Source organism: Carcharhinus amblyrhynchos, chromosome 12, assembly GCF_965287045.1.
Source record: "Carcharhinus amblyrhynchos chromosome 12, sCarAmb.v2.hapA, whole genome shotgun sequence".
In the NCBI taxonomy this organism is placed as follows: Eukaryota; Metazoa; Chordata; class Chondrichthyes; order Carcharhiniformes; family Carcharhinidae; genus Carcharhinus; species Carcharhinus amblyrhynchos.
In genome coordinates this window covers 67,534,897-67,547,774 of record NC_137335.1, presented here as the reverse complement: position 1 = coordinate 67,547,774, position 12,878 = coordinate 67,534,897, and the positions used below count along the sequence as shown (strand labels likewise).

General features: G+C 47.1%; 1 protein-coding gene across 1 annotated transcript in view; it reads left to right on the top strand.

The window, feature by feature from the left end:
• The window catches only part of LOC145350623 (ALK tyrosine kinase receptor-like), a 1,029,887-nt gene that overhangs the window by 908,964 nt on the left and 108,045 nt on the right, over positions 1 to 12,878 (top strand). The window contains exons 14-15 of the mRNA XM_080199829.1: positions 5,847 to 5,978; positions 10,006 to 10,150. Coding sequence (XP_080055955.1) covers positions 5,847 to 5,978; positions 10,006 to 10,150 — 277 coding nt within the window. The remainder of the gene's footprint in view (positions 1 to 5,846; positions 5,979 to 10,005; positions 10,151 to 12,878) is intronic.

The window sequence follows — 12,878 nt, the reverse complement described above, 5'->3', positions numbered from 1 at the left end:
TACCCTGCTAATCTCCCTGACACTAAGGGGCAATTTAGCATGGCCAATCCACCTAACCTGCACATCTTTGGAATGTGTGAGGAAACCAGAGCACCCAAAGGAAATCCGTGCAGACACGGGGAGAATATGCAAACTCCATGCAGACAGTGAGTCACCCATCTGGAATTGAACCCGGGTCCCTGGCACTGTGAAGCAGCAGTGCTAACCACTGTGCCACCATACTGCCCATGAAGTGTATTCTGTTGAAAATATTGGACCATCAATGCACATCCTATCACTCTACAATGCAGTGTTCAGAGCTACTACAGCAGACCGTTAATGAGTAGCATCTTATTTTAGGGTTACCAGCTGTCCTGTGTTTCAAATCGTGGATATCTGAATGACAGGAAGGATGAAACCAAAGCTCTTGCTGACTTTGACCTGTTTTTCTTTATCCCAACATTTTCTCGTGTGAAACATTCGGAACACCACAGAGAGGATCGACTGAGTTTGTCATTCTTAATTTATCTATTATATCTTTGTTGATCTGATTCCCCTGCTAGCCACTGAGGCCATAGGTAATGACAGCTTTTAACTGCCACTGAATAAAACATTTTAATGATTCCAATGTCTGCATCAAACTCCCTAGGCTTACTTTAGAAAGAGATATTACTGTGTTTTTATTCTCTCATATCCAGTTTAACACATTATTTTAGATCTGAGTTCGTGTGTGTCCCCTGATACTTCAGCAAGTCAGTGATCTTAGTTCCTTTTCATTTTACACTTCTGGGATTTTATATATATAAATATGTTGACATTCTTCTTTGTTGTTTTAGAACTTCTATTTTAAGTCTTTCTTTTTGACATTTCTTGGATGTCTCCAACAAGTCCTGAACAAAATGATGACCAATGATTTCAGGCTTACACCAATGCTGCACCTACAGTTATGTGCAATGGACTATATTGTTGTTGGCTTGTCTTTTCTAAATATCAGATGATCTCCCTCTTCCCAACATTCAAACCTTTTCAAACCTGTGGGACTGCCTCACCTCCCTTAAACACTTCCTCCTCTCCCAATTGGGCAGCACAGTGGTTAGCACTGCTGCCTCGCAGCGCCAGGGACCCGGGTTCAATTCCAGCCTTGGGTGACTGTGTGGAGTTTGCACATTCTTCCCATGTCTGTGTGGGTTTTTTCCAGGTGCTCTGGTTTCCTCCCATAGTCCAAAGATTTGCAGGTTAGGTGGATTGGCCATGCTAAATTGCCCCTTAGTGTCAGGGGGACTAGCTAGGGTAAATGCACGGGGTGATGGGGATAAGACCTGGGTGGGATTATGGTAGGTGCACGCTCGATGGGCCAAATGGCCTCCTCCTGCACTGTTAGGATTCTATTCTATTCAATCATACGACCTGATAAAACCCAACTTTACATCACCTGAGCACTGCTTCCTGACTTTTCTAATCCTCTTTATTCTTCTCGGGTTTGATGCTCACTTTTACTCTTTGGGATCCTAATCCTGCACACAAGTTTCTCCAGATTAAAAAGGAATTTGGTTTGTGGTAAATCATATTTCCCCGGAGAGGAGCATTCAGTTTCCCTGTAGTCAGTAAGACAGCCATGATCAGTAGCTCAGAGGACCAGTGTTTTCCCCAGCCCTTTCCATTCATCGCACTCTTGTGATTTTGTTCACTTTTACATCCACAACACCACCCTTCTACATTTTCCATTTTGCATTGATTCCTGCATCCATTTGGTTCTTTTATCCCCAGGTATTCATAGAATAGAATCATAGAATCCCTATGGTGCCATTCGGCCCATCAAGCCTACACCAATAGCAATCCCACCCAAGCCCGATCCCCTTACCTCCAACTATTTACCCTGCAAATCCCCCAACACTAAGGGCCCGATTTTACCATTGTGTCGCGCCCATTTTCAGGCGTGAAAACATGATAAAGTCGGGTGTGAGGCCATAAACGTGATCCGCCACCGCATCGTGCAGATTGCCACTTTACCGAAACCTGGGAATGGCAGCGATTCGATTCACACCCAAAACAGGCACTACGGTGATTTAAATGCATTTGCATGCATCTAAATTGAATTACTGAACTCCCCGCCCAACTTTATCAGCATTCCCCCCTTTACCGCTGCATTTGCCAATCCGGAACCACGCCGAAATGAACCTGCTGAATAAAAGTCTGAATCGGGCACTCCAGCGGCTGAGGAGCGAGTTCACAGCTTCCAATGGCTCTCTGACTCAGATCAGTGGTGCGGGGGAGGAGGAGGGAGGCGGGTCTGATCATTCTCTGGTTGGCAGGGAAGGAGGGGAGTGAGGTCAGATCGTTGTCTGGTTGGGGCGGGGGGTGGAGGGGGAGGAGGCTGGTCAGATGTATCTCTGATGGGAGGGGAGGGCTGATCGTTGTCTGGTGGAGAGGGAGGAGGAGGCAGGTCTGATGTTGCTCTGAGGGGGAGTGAGGCCAGATCGTTGTCTGAGGGAGGTGGGGGGGTGGGGTCACGGGGAGGGAGGCCTGATCACTCACTGGTGGGGGGTGTGGGGCTGATAGTCCAGTGAAGGGCAGTCAGATGGATCTCCGGTGGCGGGCAGGCAGATGGATCTCCGGTGGCGGGCAGGCAGATGGATCTCCGGTGGCGGGCAGGCAGATGGATCTCCGGTGGCGGGCAGTCAGAAGGATCTCCGGTGGCGGGCAGGCAGATGGATCTCCGGTGGCGGGCAGGCAGATGGATCTCCGGTGGCGGGCAGGCAGATGGATCTCCGGTGGCGGGCAGGCAGATGGATCTCCGGTGGCGGGCAGTCAGAAGGATCTCCGGTGGCGGGCAGGCAGATGGATCTCCGGTGGCGGGCAGTCAGAAGGATCTCCGGTGGCGGGCAGGCAGATGGATCTCCGGTGGCGGGCAGTCAGAAGGATCTCCGGTGGCGGGCAGGCAGATGGATCTCCGGTGGCGGGCAGGCAGATGGATCTCCGGTGGCGGGCAGGCAGATGGATCTCCGGTGGCGGGCAGGCAGATGGATCTCCGGTGGCGGGCAGGCAGATGGATCTCCGGTGGGGGCCGGTGGCAGGGGGGTCCACTGCCACTCTGCAGGCAATCGATGGGGGAGGGGGTGTGGGGCAGGGGTGGCAATCGGTCTGGGTAATGGGGTGGGTGGATAAGGGGGACAGTGATGTGTGTGGGTAGTGAGGGGGGGTGGATAAGGGGGACAGTGATGTGTGTGGGTAGTGGGGGGGGTGGATAAGGGGGACAGCGATGCGTGTGGGTAGTGGGGGGGGTGGATAAGGGGGACAGTGATGTGTGTGGGTAGTGGGGGGGGTGGATAAGGGGGACAGTGATGTGTGTGGGTAGTGAGGGGGGTGGATAAGGGGGACAGTGATGTGTGTGGGTAGTGGGGGGGGTGGATAAGGGGGACAGTGATGTGTGTGGATAGTTGGGGGGGTGGATAAGGGGGACTGTGGCGTGTGTGGATAGTGAGGGGGGGTGGATAACGGGGACAGTAATGTGTGTGGGTAGTGGGGGGGGTGGATAAGGGGGACAGTGATGTGTGTGGGTAGTGGGGGGGGTGGATAAGGGGGACAGTGATGTGTGTGGGCAGTGGGGGGGGTGGATAAGGGGGACAGTGATGTGTGTGGGCAGTGGGGGGGGTGGATAAGGGGGACAGTGATGTGTGTGGGCAGTGGGGGGGGGTGGATAAGGGGGACAGTGATGTGTGTGGGCAGTGGGGGGGGTGGATAAGGGGGACAGTGATGTGTGTGGGTAGTGGGGGGGGTGGATAAGGGGGACAGTGATGCGTGTGGGTAGTGGGGGGGGTGGATAACGGGGACAGTAATGCGTGTGGGTAGTGGGGGGGGTGGATAAGGGGGACAGTGATGTGTGTGGGCAGTGGGGGGGGTGGATAAGGGGGACAGTGATGTGTGTGGGTAGTGGGGGGGGGTGGATAAGGGGGACAGTGATGTGTGTGGGTAGTGAGGGGGGTGGATAAGGGGGACAGTGATGTGTGTGGATAGTGAGGGGGGTGGATAAGGGGAACAGTGATGTGTGTGGATAGTGAGGGGGGTGGATAAGGGGGACAGTGATGTGTGTGGGTAGTGAGGGGGGTGGATAAGGGGAACAGTGATGTGTGTGGATAGTGAGGGGGGTGGATAAGGGGAACAGTGATGTGTGTGGGTAGTGGGGGGTGGATAAGGGGGACAGTGATGTGTGTGGGTAGTGAGGGGGGGTGGATAACGGGGACAGTGATGTGTGTGGGTAGTGGGGGGGGTGGATAAGGGGGACAGTGATGTGTGTGGGTAGTGAGGGGGGTGGATAAGGGGGACAATGATGTGTGTGGGTAGTGGGGTGGGTGGATAACGGGGACAGTAATGTGTGTGGGTAGTGGGGGGGTGGATAACGGGGACAGTGATGTGTGTGGGTAGTTGGGGGGGGTGGATAACGGGGACAGCGATGTGTGTGGGTAGTGAGGGGGGGTGGATAAGGGGGACAGTAATGCGTGTGTGCACATCACTGTTCGCCCCTGTGCCGCTTTCTCCACTACCTGCGGCCCGTGAGTGATCTGATGTGGGTGCGCTTTTTCAAATTTTTTTCCAGCTGCACATGCGGGGTTCAGAGCTCCAATCGTTTCGGCCATGCTAAGCCCCGCCCACAGCGCGAATGGGACTGAGATGGCTGAGAGCGTATGGGGGGCACCTGAAAGATTTCAAAGTCGGATCTGCATTACACCCAGATTCAGCACGTAGAATGAAAATGGTAAAATCTCACCCTAAGAGGAAATTTACCATAACCTGCACGTCTTTGGAGTGTGGGAGGAATCCGGAGCAGCCAGAGTATACCCACACAGATACGGGGAGAATGTGCAAACTCTATATAGACAGTCACCGAAGGGCAGCATCAAACCCTCGTCCCTCAAGCTGTGAGGCAGCAGTGCTAACCATTCTGCTATCATACCACCCTTCTGCTTTTCTAATCAATTAAACAGCTTGACCTTTCCCCCCATATTTGAGGAATTCAAAACCTGTGATGTATCTGTCCGTGATATTGGAAGTTAACTCGGATGTTCTCAATCCTTCCTACCCTCCTCTCTAAGACAGCTATCTCCCCTGGAGGTGGGTTTGGAAGTTTGAATATATACTCTGTGTGCTATTTATTTGTTTCAGAACTTTTCTATTTAATCCATGTGTTAAAGTAAATAATTCATTAATAGTGACTAAACTTCACATTGAGGTATTGAGGTGCAACTGGAACATTCTTGGTGTAATGAGCTTCCAGTGTAGAGTATTCATGCAAAGGTTCGGGTATATATTTTTCTAAAGATCGTAGAATCATAGAATCCCTACAGTACAGAAGGAGGCCATTTGGCCCATTGAGCCTGCGCCGACAACAATCCCACTCAGGTCCCATCCTGTAACCCCACATATTTACAGTCCTCATCCCCCTCACACTAAGGGGCAATTCATCATGGCGAAGTCACCTAATCCGCACATTTTTGGACTGTGGGAGGAAACCAGAGAACCCAGAGGAAACCCACACAGATATGGGGAGAATGTGCAAAATCCACACAGACAGTGACCCGAGGCCGGAATTGAACCCAGGCCCCTGGCACTGTGAGACAGCTGTGCCAACAACTGTGTCACCTTGTCTCCCACAATGTTAATGCCTGTGACTAAAATTTAATTGCTGACATATTCTTGCTAATTTGCTTTATCAGCCGCACAGTGGCCATCAACTCAACTTGGATTTTTAAGTTTGCTCCACTCTGAGAAACTCTCTACTCTGATAGGTGTTTTTTTCCCTCAGTGACTCGGTTGGTCAAGCGAGTTGTATGCTCAGAATTACATTGTTCATCTTTTCTTTTGACTCAAAGGCCAATCCCACCATCCAGAGTGTCTGCTTGGGAGAGAATAATGTGATTGAAGAGGAGTTAAAAGCCAACGGTAACATCACACAGTGGGCAGGAGGCGGAGGAGGGGGTGGAGGAGCCACCTTTATTTTCAAGGTGAGCTTTACTAATTGCTTGTTATTTTTTTTGAAAAAAGGAAGCATCCAGCACTTTATCGGCCAACTTCATCGAAACGACCAGGAATTATTGAATCACAGAAACTTATAGGAGGGAAGGAAGCCTTGTGTTAATACCGGCTTGCAAATACTCACCCTGTCTTGGTCTGTAACCCTTTTGGTCACAGCACATATCCGTGTTCAAAACTTAACAATGAGACTTGGAAGAAAATGTATTTTTAATGTCATGTTCTATTTTAAGGAATGTTCTGCAGGTATTATTTGATGCTGGCAAATGTTTCTGGCCTCAGACAGGGAACATTTTTGACTCTGCATTCAGACTGAGTTGTGTAGTTCCAGTCATCTTAACCAGAAAACATAGAAAATAAGTGCAGGAGTAGGCCATTTGGCCCTTTGAGCCTGCACCACCATTCAATATGATCATGGCTGATTATACACTTTCAGTATCCCACTCCCACTTTCTCTCCATAACCCTTGATCTCTTTAGCCGCAAGGGCTACATCCAGCTCCCTCTTGAACATATCTAACAAACTGGCCCCCAACAGCTTTCTGTGATAATGATTTCCACAGATTCACAACTCTGAGTGAAGAAGTTCTTCCTCATCTCAGCCCTAAACGGCTTACTCCTTATTCTTAGACTGTGACCCCTAGTTCTGGACTTCCCCAACATTAGGAATAATTCTTACAGCATCTAGCCTGTTCAGTCCCATCAGGATTTTATACGTTTCTATGAGATCCCAAGGGGAGGGGATGAGGGGAGGATTTATAGTCACAGAAGCTAGTGTGTAGGAGTGCTAGGGAATGTTAATGTCTGGCACAGATCCATAACGTCAGATCTGTGGCACTTTACTGCTGAGTTTACGGCAGAGGCTTGTTAGATAAGCCTAAAGTGTTCTTCCTGATAAGAAGTGTTATTACAATTGCTTTAAATGAAGCTATTACAAATTTCACATCTGCGCTGGATATTCTCCTGGGCTCGGTCTTACTGAATACTCCTGTAAGTAGATTCTATACGCTCTGGAAAAGTCTTCTACCACTGAATATCTATACAATATCATGACCCAAAGGCTGTGTGCCATGATTGTCCATATTGTTGGGGAATTAAGGATCGTGGAATTAAAGGGAGAGTGGAGGCATGGATGCAACATTGGTATAGGGACTAAGAGCAGAGAGGAATGGTAAATAGCTGTTTTTCAAACAGTAGGGGAGATGTACAGTGATGTCCCACATAAATATATTCAAACTGCTGCCCTTTTTGATATATATTGATGAGTTTGCCCTTGGTTTACAGATGATGCAAAAGTTGGAATTATAGTGAACCATTAGGAGAATAGTAATAGACTTCAAGAAATGGAATGGGAAAAAATATGGCAATTAAAATTCATGTGGGTACAGAAAATTGTGTATTAGGTTTCTCTGATGGCTCCCAAAACATCAGGAGACCTATGAACTTCATTTTCTCTGTACTTTTGTCTTTGGGAGATGCAAACAGGGAGGGGTTGGGTTTTGTGAAATGTGATGCAGAGTAGGAAGAGTGTGACTGTGGAAGTGGTTTCGTTAGAAGGCTCTCCTCAGTTTGCAGAAACAGTAACCCAGCTCTCAGCATCGTTCTTATGCCCCATTAAACCCCACCCACTTCAAGGCCTCCTCATGCTCCCTGTGCCCCCACCATATCCTCTCATTCTCTCCCCATGCACCTGCTATGCCTACCATATATCCTCCATAGCCTCTCTGTCAGTATCCACCATTATAAGAAGTCTCACAACACCAGGTTAAAGTCCAACAGGTTTATTTGGAATCATGAGCTTTTGGAGTGCTGCTCCTTCATCAGTGCTCCGAAAGCTTGTGGTTCCAAATAAACCTGTTGGACTTTAACCTGATGTTGCGAGACTTCTTACTGTGCCTACCCCAGTCCAATGCTGGCATCTCCACAGCATAGTATCCACCATTGGCAGATCTCAAGATGCTTTGAAATGTCCATAAAAAAAAACTTCTAATAATCCAATACAGTCCAAGGAAATGTAAGCTCACTTCACACAGAGGAAGATCCCCAATTATAAAAGCCATTCAAAAAATAAACCTCCTCAATAGGTCACTGTGCTGTAAGAATAAACAAACATTTATTCACTTACCGCAGCAAATCCTTTAACAACCACTTAAAACTGCCAACCAAAATCTGAACACAGCCGCTGTTGAGATAGGTTGTCATGAACTTTCAAAACTCAGCCAAACATTCATGATGGGCTCAGCTGTCAAAACAAACCTCAGAAAATCTAAACAATGGAGCCTATTGAAACTGAAAAATGTGATTTTTTTTAAGCTACCCCTGCCAATCAAAGCAAGAGCAGAAGGCTGCTTTTCCTTTCTCTAAGTGAAAGCTACTAATTTATCTTTCTCTTTAAAGGGACTCTGAGCATTCAAATCACTTCAAGTTATTACACGAGAGATCCCAAACATTCCCTTCAGTTTTCGATGCATCATAGTATTGGGAAAAGTACTGTAATGCATCTTAACACTTAAACAATGCCCGGCGATGAATCATTGCAGTTCAAACACATTTACATTACAATATAATATCTAATTGTGACATTTGAAGTTCCCCAAAGGTTTAACACCTACCCATCAGAATGTTCCTGACTCCTCACCAGATTTTCAGCAGTGCCCAAGAATTGCACAATGAGATTAAAATAACAGGGGGGAGGGTGTCAAGGAGGGTGGGAGGCACATGGAGGGGGCGGTGGACATTCAAACTCCCTGCCAGGCTCACAATATTGTATTAAGTTGATTTTTCTCTCCACTCCAGCTGTGACTGTAACATTACATTCTGCACACTCTCTCCTTTCCTTCTCTATGAACAGTCTGCTTTGTCTTTATAGCGCACAAGAAACAATACTTTTCACTGCATACTAAAAGATGTGACGATAATAAATTAAATCAAATAGAGGGGGTGTGTGCAGGTTGCAATCCAATACCTTCCTGACCCACAAACAGCCATGCGGAATATCACAGGGTCAGGAAGGAAGAGGATTTTTCTGTATCAAAACTTCGTGATTTCAGATTCCCTTACCCCATTCCTGCTTCCAACAGGACCAGCCCATAAACAAGTAAGTTATGCTAAACACTCTGAACACCTTAAAGGCACCAATTTGAGGGAGTTTGTCTTCAATGATGGGCACCACAATTTAAGAGGGATGTCAAATTGTTGGAGAAGGTAAGAGGGAGATTTACTAGAATGGTACTAGGGATAAGGATCTTCAGATATGTGGGGAGACTCGAGAAACCGGCATTGCTCTCCTTAAAGCAGAGAAGATTAAGAGGAGATTTCTTAGAAGTGTTCAAAATTATGAATGGTTTTGATAGAATTAGCAGAAAGATTGGAAGGGAGCTGAGGATAATGGTTTTCATTCAGAAGGTTTGTGTGGTTCTGCACTTCCCTGCTTGAAGGGGTGATAGAGGCAGAATCTCTCGCTGCATTTTAAAAATATTTAAATATGCACTGCCTGGGAGTGTGTTGGAGACAGGTTCAATCCAGGCATTCAGGAGGGCATTAGATGACTTATTGAATAGAAACAATATGCGGGGGTATAGGGAGAAGGCAAGGGAATGGCACTAAGTCATGATAAATCAAATTACTGCGGATGCTGGAACCTGAAACCAAAAAGAATCTCAGCAGGTCTGGCAGCATCTGGAAGGGCTTTGACAGAGGGTCACCTGGACTCTTTTCTCTCCTTACAGATGCTGCCAGACCTGCTGAGGTTTTCCACCATCTTCTCTTTTGGAGTAAGTCATGATGCTCATTTGGAGAGCCAGCATAGGCACGATGGGCTAAACGGCCTCCTCCATAACAACTCTGTGATGTGCTGTAATAGGCAGGGCTATGAACCAAGGGCTGAAAAGTAGAGCAAAGCTGCAGAGCTAATTTTAGGTCAACGCACAAGACCATTGTTTGGTTGTCTGCTTGTGTGCGGCAAATCTTAACTTGTGTTTGCATCCCTGAAATATTCCAGATGGAAAACGGAGAACCAATCCCATTGCTGATAGCAGCAGGTGGAGGCGGCAAAGCCTACCTGAGTAAAGATTCCAGTTTCCCCGAAGAGATGCTAGAAACGGATTCCTCTGTCCCAGGAATGAACGGGAGGTCAGGTGCTGCAGGCGAGTAACATCTTTTAACAGCTTCCTTTGGTCTTCGATAGAATTCCCTATGTCTACTGGGTGGTTAGCACTGCTGTCTCTCTGCACCAGGGAGCCGGGTTCGATTCCAGCCTCAGGTGACTGTCCGTGTGGAATTTGTATGTTATCCCTGTGTCTGCTTGGGTTTCCTCCCACACTCAAAAGATGTGCAGGTTAGGTGGATTGGCCACGCTAAATTGCCCCTTCGTCTCCCAAGATGTTTAGGTTGGGAGGGCGGGGGGGGTACCGTGGTAACTGGGATAAAAACATGGAATTAGGGGGATAGAGCCTGGGTAAGATGGAGTGTCGGTGCAGATCTGATGGCCTGAATGGTCTCTTCTGCACTATTGAGATTTTACGATTCTGTTCTATGACACTGTTTGGGAACCGCTGCAAAATTCAATACCATCCCCTCTAGTTCTATGTCACGTATTTTAGAAGGGCAGTCATTTTTGTGCTTCGAGTGCTAATATGCTCTCCTGGGCTTGGAGCATCACAACCTCTCTGGAATCATCGCTAAAAGAAACAATGAGAGTTTAACATATTTTTCTTTTAGCTGTAAACGATCAGCGTTAGGCAAAGGCAAGTATATCCACATGAGCTCTTTTGGATTTCTTCATCAGCTTACCTGTATTGTCAAGTCGAGAGTGATGTATTATCATGTAAGCACATAGCTATACAATTGGATTTTGCTTTCAACATTATAGTTATTCTAACTGAGTGGCGTGCGTATCTTTACCTCAATACACTTGCATCTATGGTTTCAGCTTCTGAATGAAGTTGGACAGTGGGTCCAGAGAACTCGGATTTTTGTTATCTTCAAATTTATCCTTTTCCGAGGGTGGTCCAGTTTCACAGGTGTTGGCCACACATCAGAGCACTGCCCCAACTGGTCACTCTTCATGCGGGAATCTGATCAGGTGGGCTGTTTAACTATGGGAGACATCACCCTCGTGCTCAATCCTGCCCCCCACTCAATGCCCACAAACATTCACTTTCCCACAGGAAAGTGATCCAGCAATTCATCAATTTATCTAGTTATTTGAAGGGGGAAGAACTTCTTTCATAGAATCCCTACAGTGCAGAAGGAGACCATTTGGCCCATCAAATCTGCACTGACGACAATCCCATCCAGGCCCTATCCCTGTAACCCTACGCATTTACCCTGCTCATCCTTCTGACACTAAGGGGCAATTCAGCATGGCCAATCTACCTAACCCCACACATCTTTGGGCTGTGGGAGGAAACTGGAGCACCAGAGGAAACTCACACAGACACGAGGAGAACATGCAAATGCCACACAGTCACTCAAGGCCGGGTCCCTGGTGCTGTGAGGCAGCAGTGCCAACCACTGAGCCACCATTGTCCTCTTTAATTCATAACTTTTACTTCCAAAGGTCTCTTGCTGAATTGAAGAAACTTTTCACCTGTTTTCAAAGGAATTGCTGTAACGTTCTCATATTGTGAGAATAACATGACCTTGCAAGGCAATCACACTGTAAAGTTCCTTAATTTATGAAGCCTTAAATCCTTCAGCCCTTAGCCTTATTGATCTCCTTATAATTACTTCCAGTAGATTGCTGACACATTGGTGTTATATCCCATTTCACCAATTCACATGCAATTTGGAATGTCACAAACAGTCTCTCTACAAACCACTCTGTAGATATTATCTTTGAAATGCCATTAGCACTTGAAATCACAGATAATTTAACTAAAACTGTGACAGCATAATATTTATGTTTCATTGCCTCAAATACAATTTGTTAATGTTACTTAAGGTGACTCCAAGTAATGCGTTATCTTCGTGAGTAATCAGCTCTAAGTCAATGGCCTCAGTGTGAACTCAAGTCTGTCCTTCCTTCAATGAATGACTGCAGTAGACCATTGACATGACAAATTAGTGCATTGCACTCTGAACTAAACAACCCCAATATAAATTACAATACCTGCTGACAATTCAGCACTGCTATCTTCCTGAGTTGCTAATTGCAACCAGCCATGGTGTGAAGCCGATAGGAATGCTTAGTCACAGAAAGGTTGGGAGAATAAAGATCTGCCACCACAAAACAGCACTAGAAACGATTGTGGAATTGTTCAGGATCGACTGGAATCCCGGAAAGGAGCACCAGACCCAGGTCCTTCCTTTTCCATGGAGCCCACTCCCAGGCATTTCACAAAGGTCTCAGCACATTCCTCAAAGCCTTCATTTTACAAATGCCCCTTGCATTTATTTATACCTTTTGCTTCGATGATTTTTGCTGATAACTTCATTTGTCAGCTCAAAATCCGCATTGTAAAATCTGTTATACCCAGCTTCCTTTCTTAACCCTCTCTTAATTCAGGTGAAATTACTTGTTTGCTTCTCGACCTTTTGGCTAAGGGCGGCCTTAGCACTGCTGTTTCACAGTGCCAGGGACCCAGGTTCAATGCTGACCTTGGGTCACTGTCTGTGTGGCATTTGCATGTTCTCCCTGTGTCTGCATGGGTTTCCTCCAGGTGCTCTGGTTTCCTTCCAGTCCAAAGATGTACAAGTTAGGTGGATTGGCTGATCTAAATGGCCCCTTAGTGTCAGGGGGACTAGCTAGGGTAAATGGATGGGATTATGGGGATAGGACCTGAGTGGGATTGCGGTCAGTGCAAACTTGATGGGCCAAATGGCCTCCTTCTGCATTGTAGGATTCTATGATTCTATGAAATGTAAGCTTTT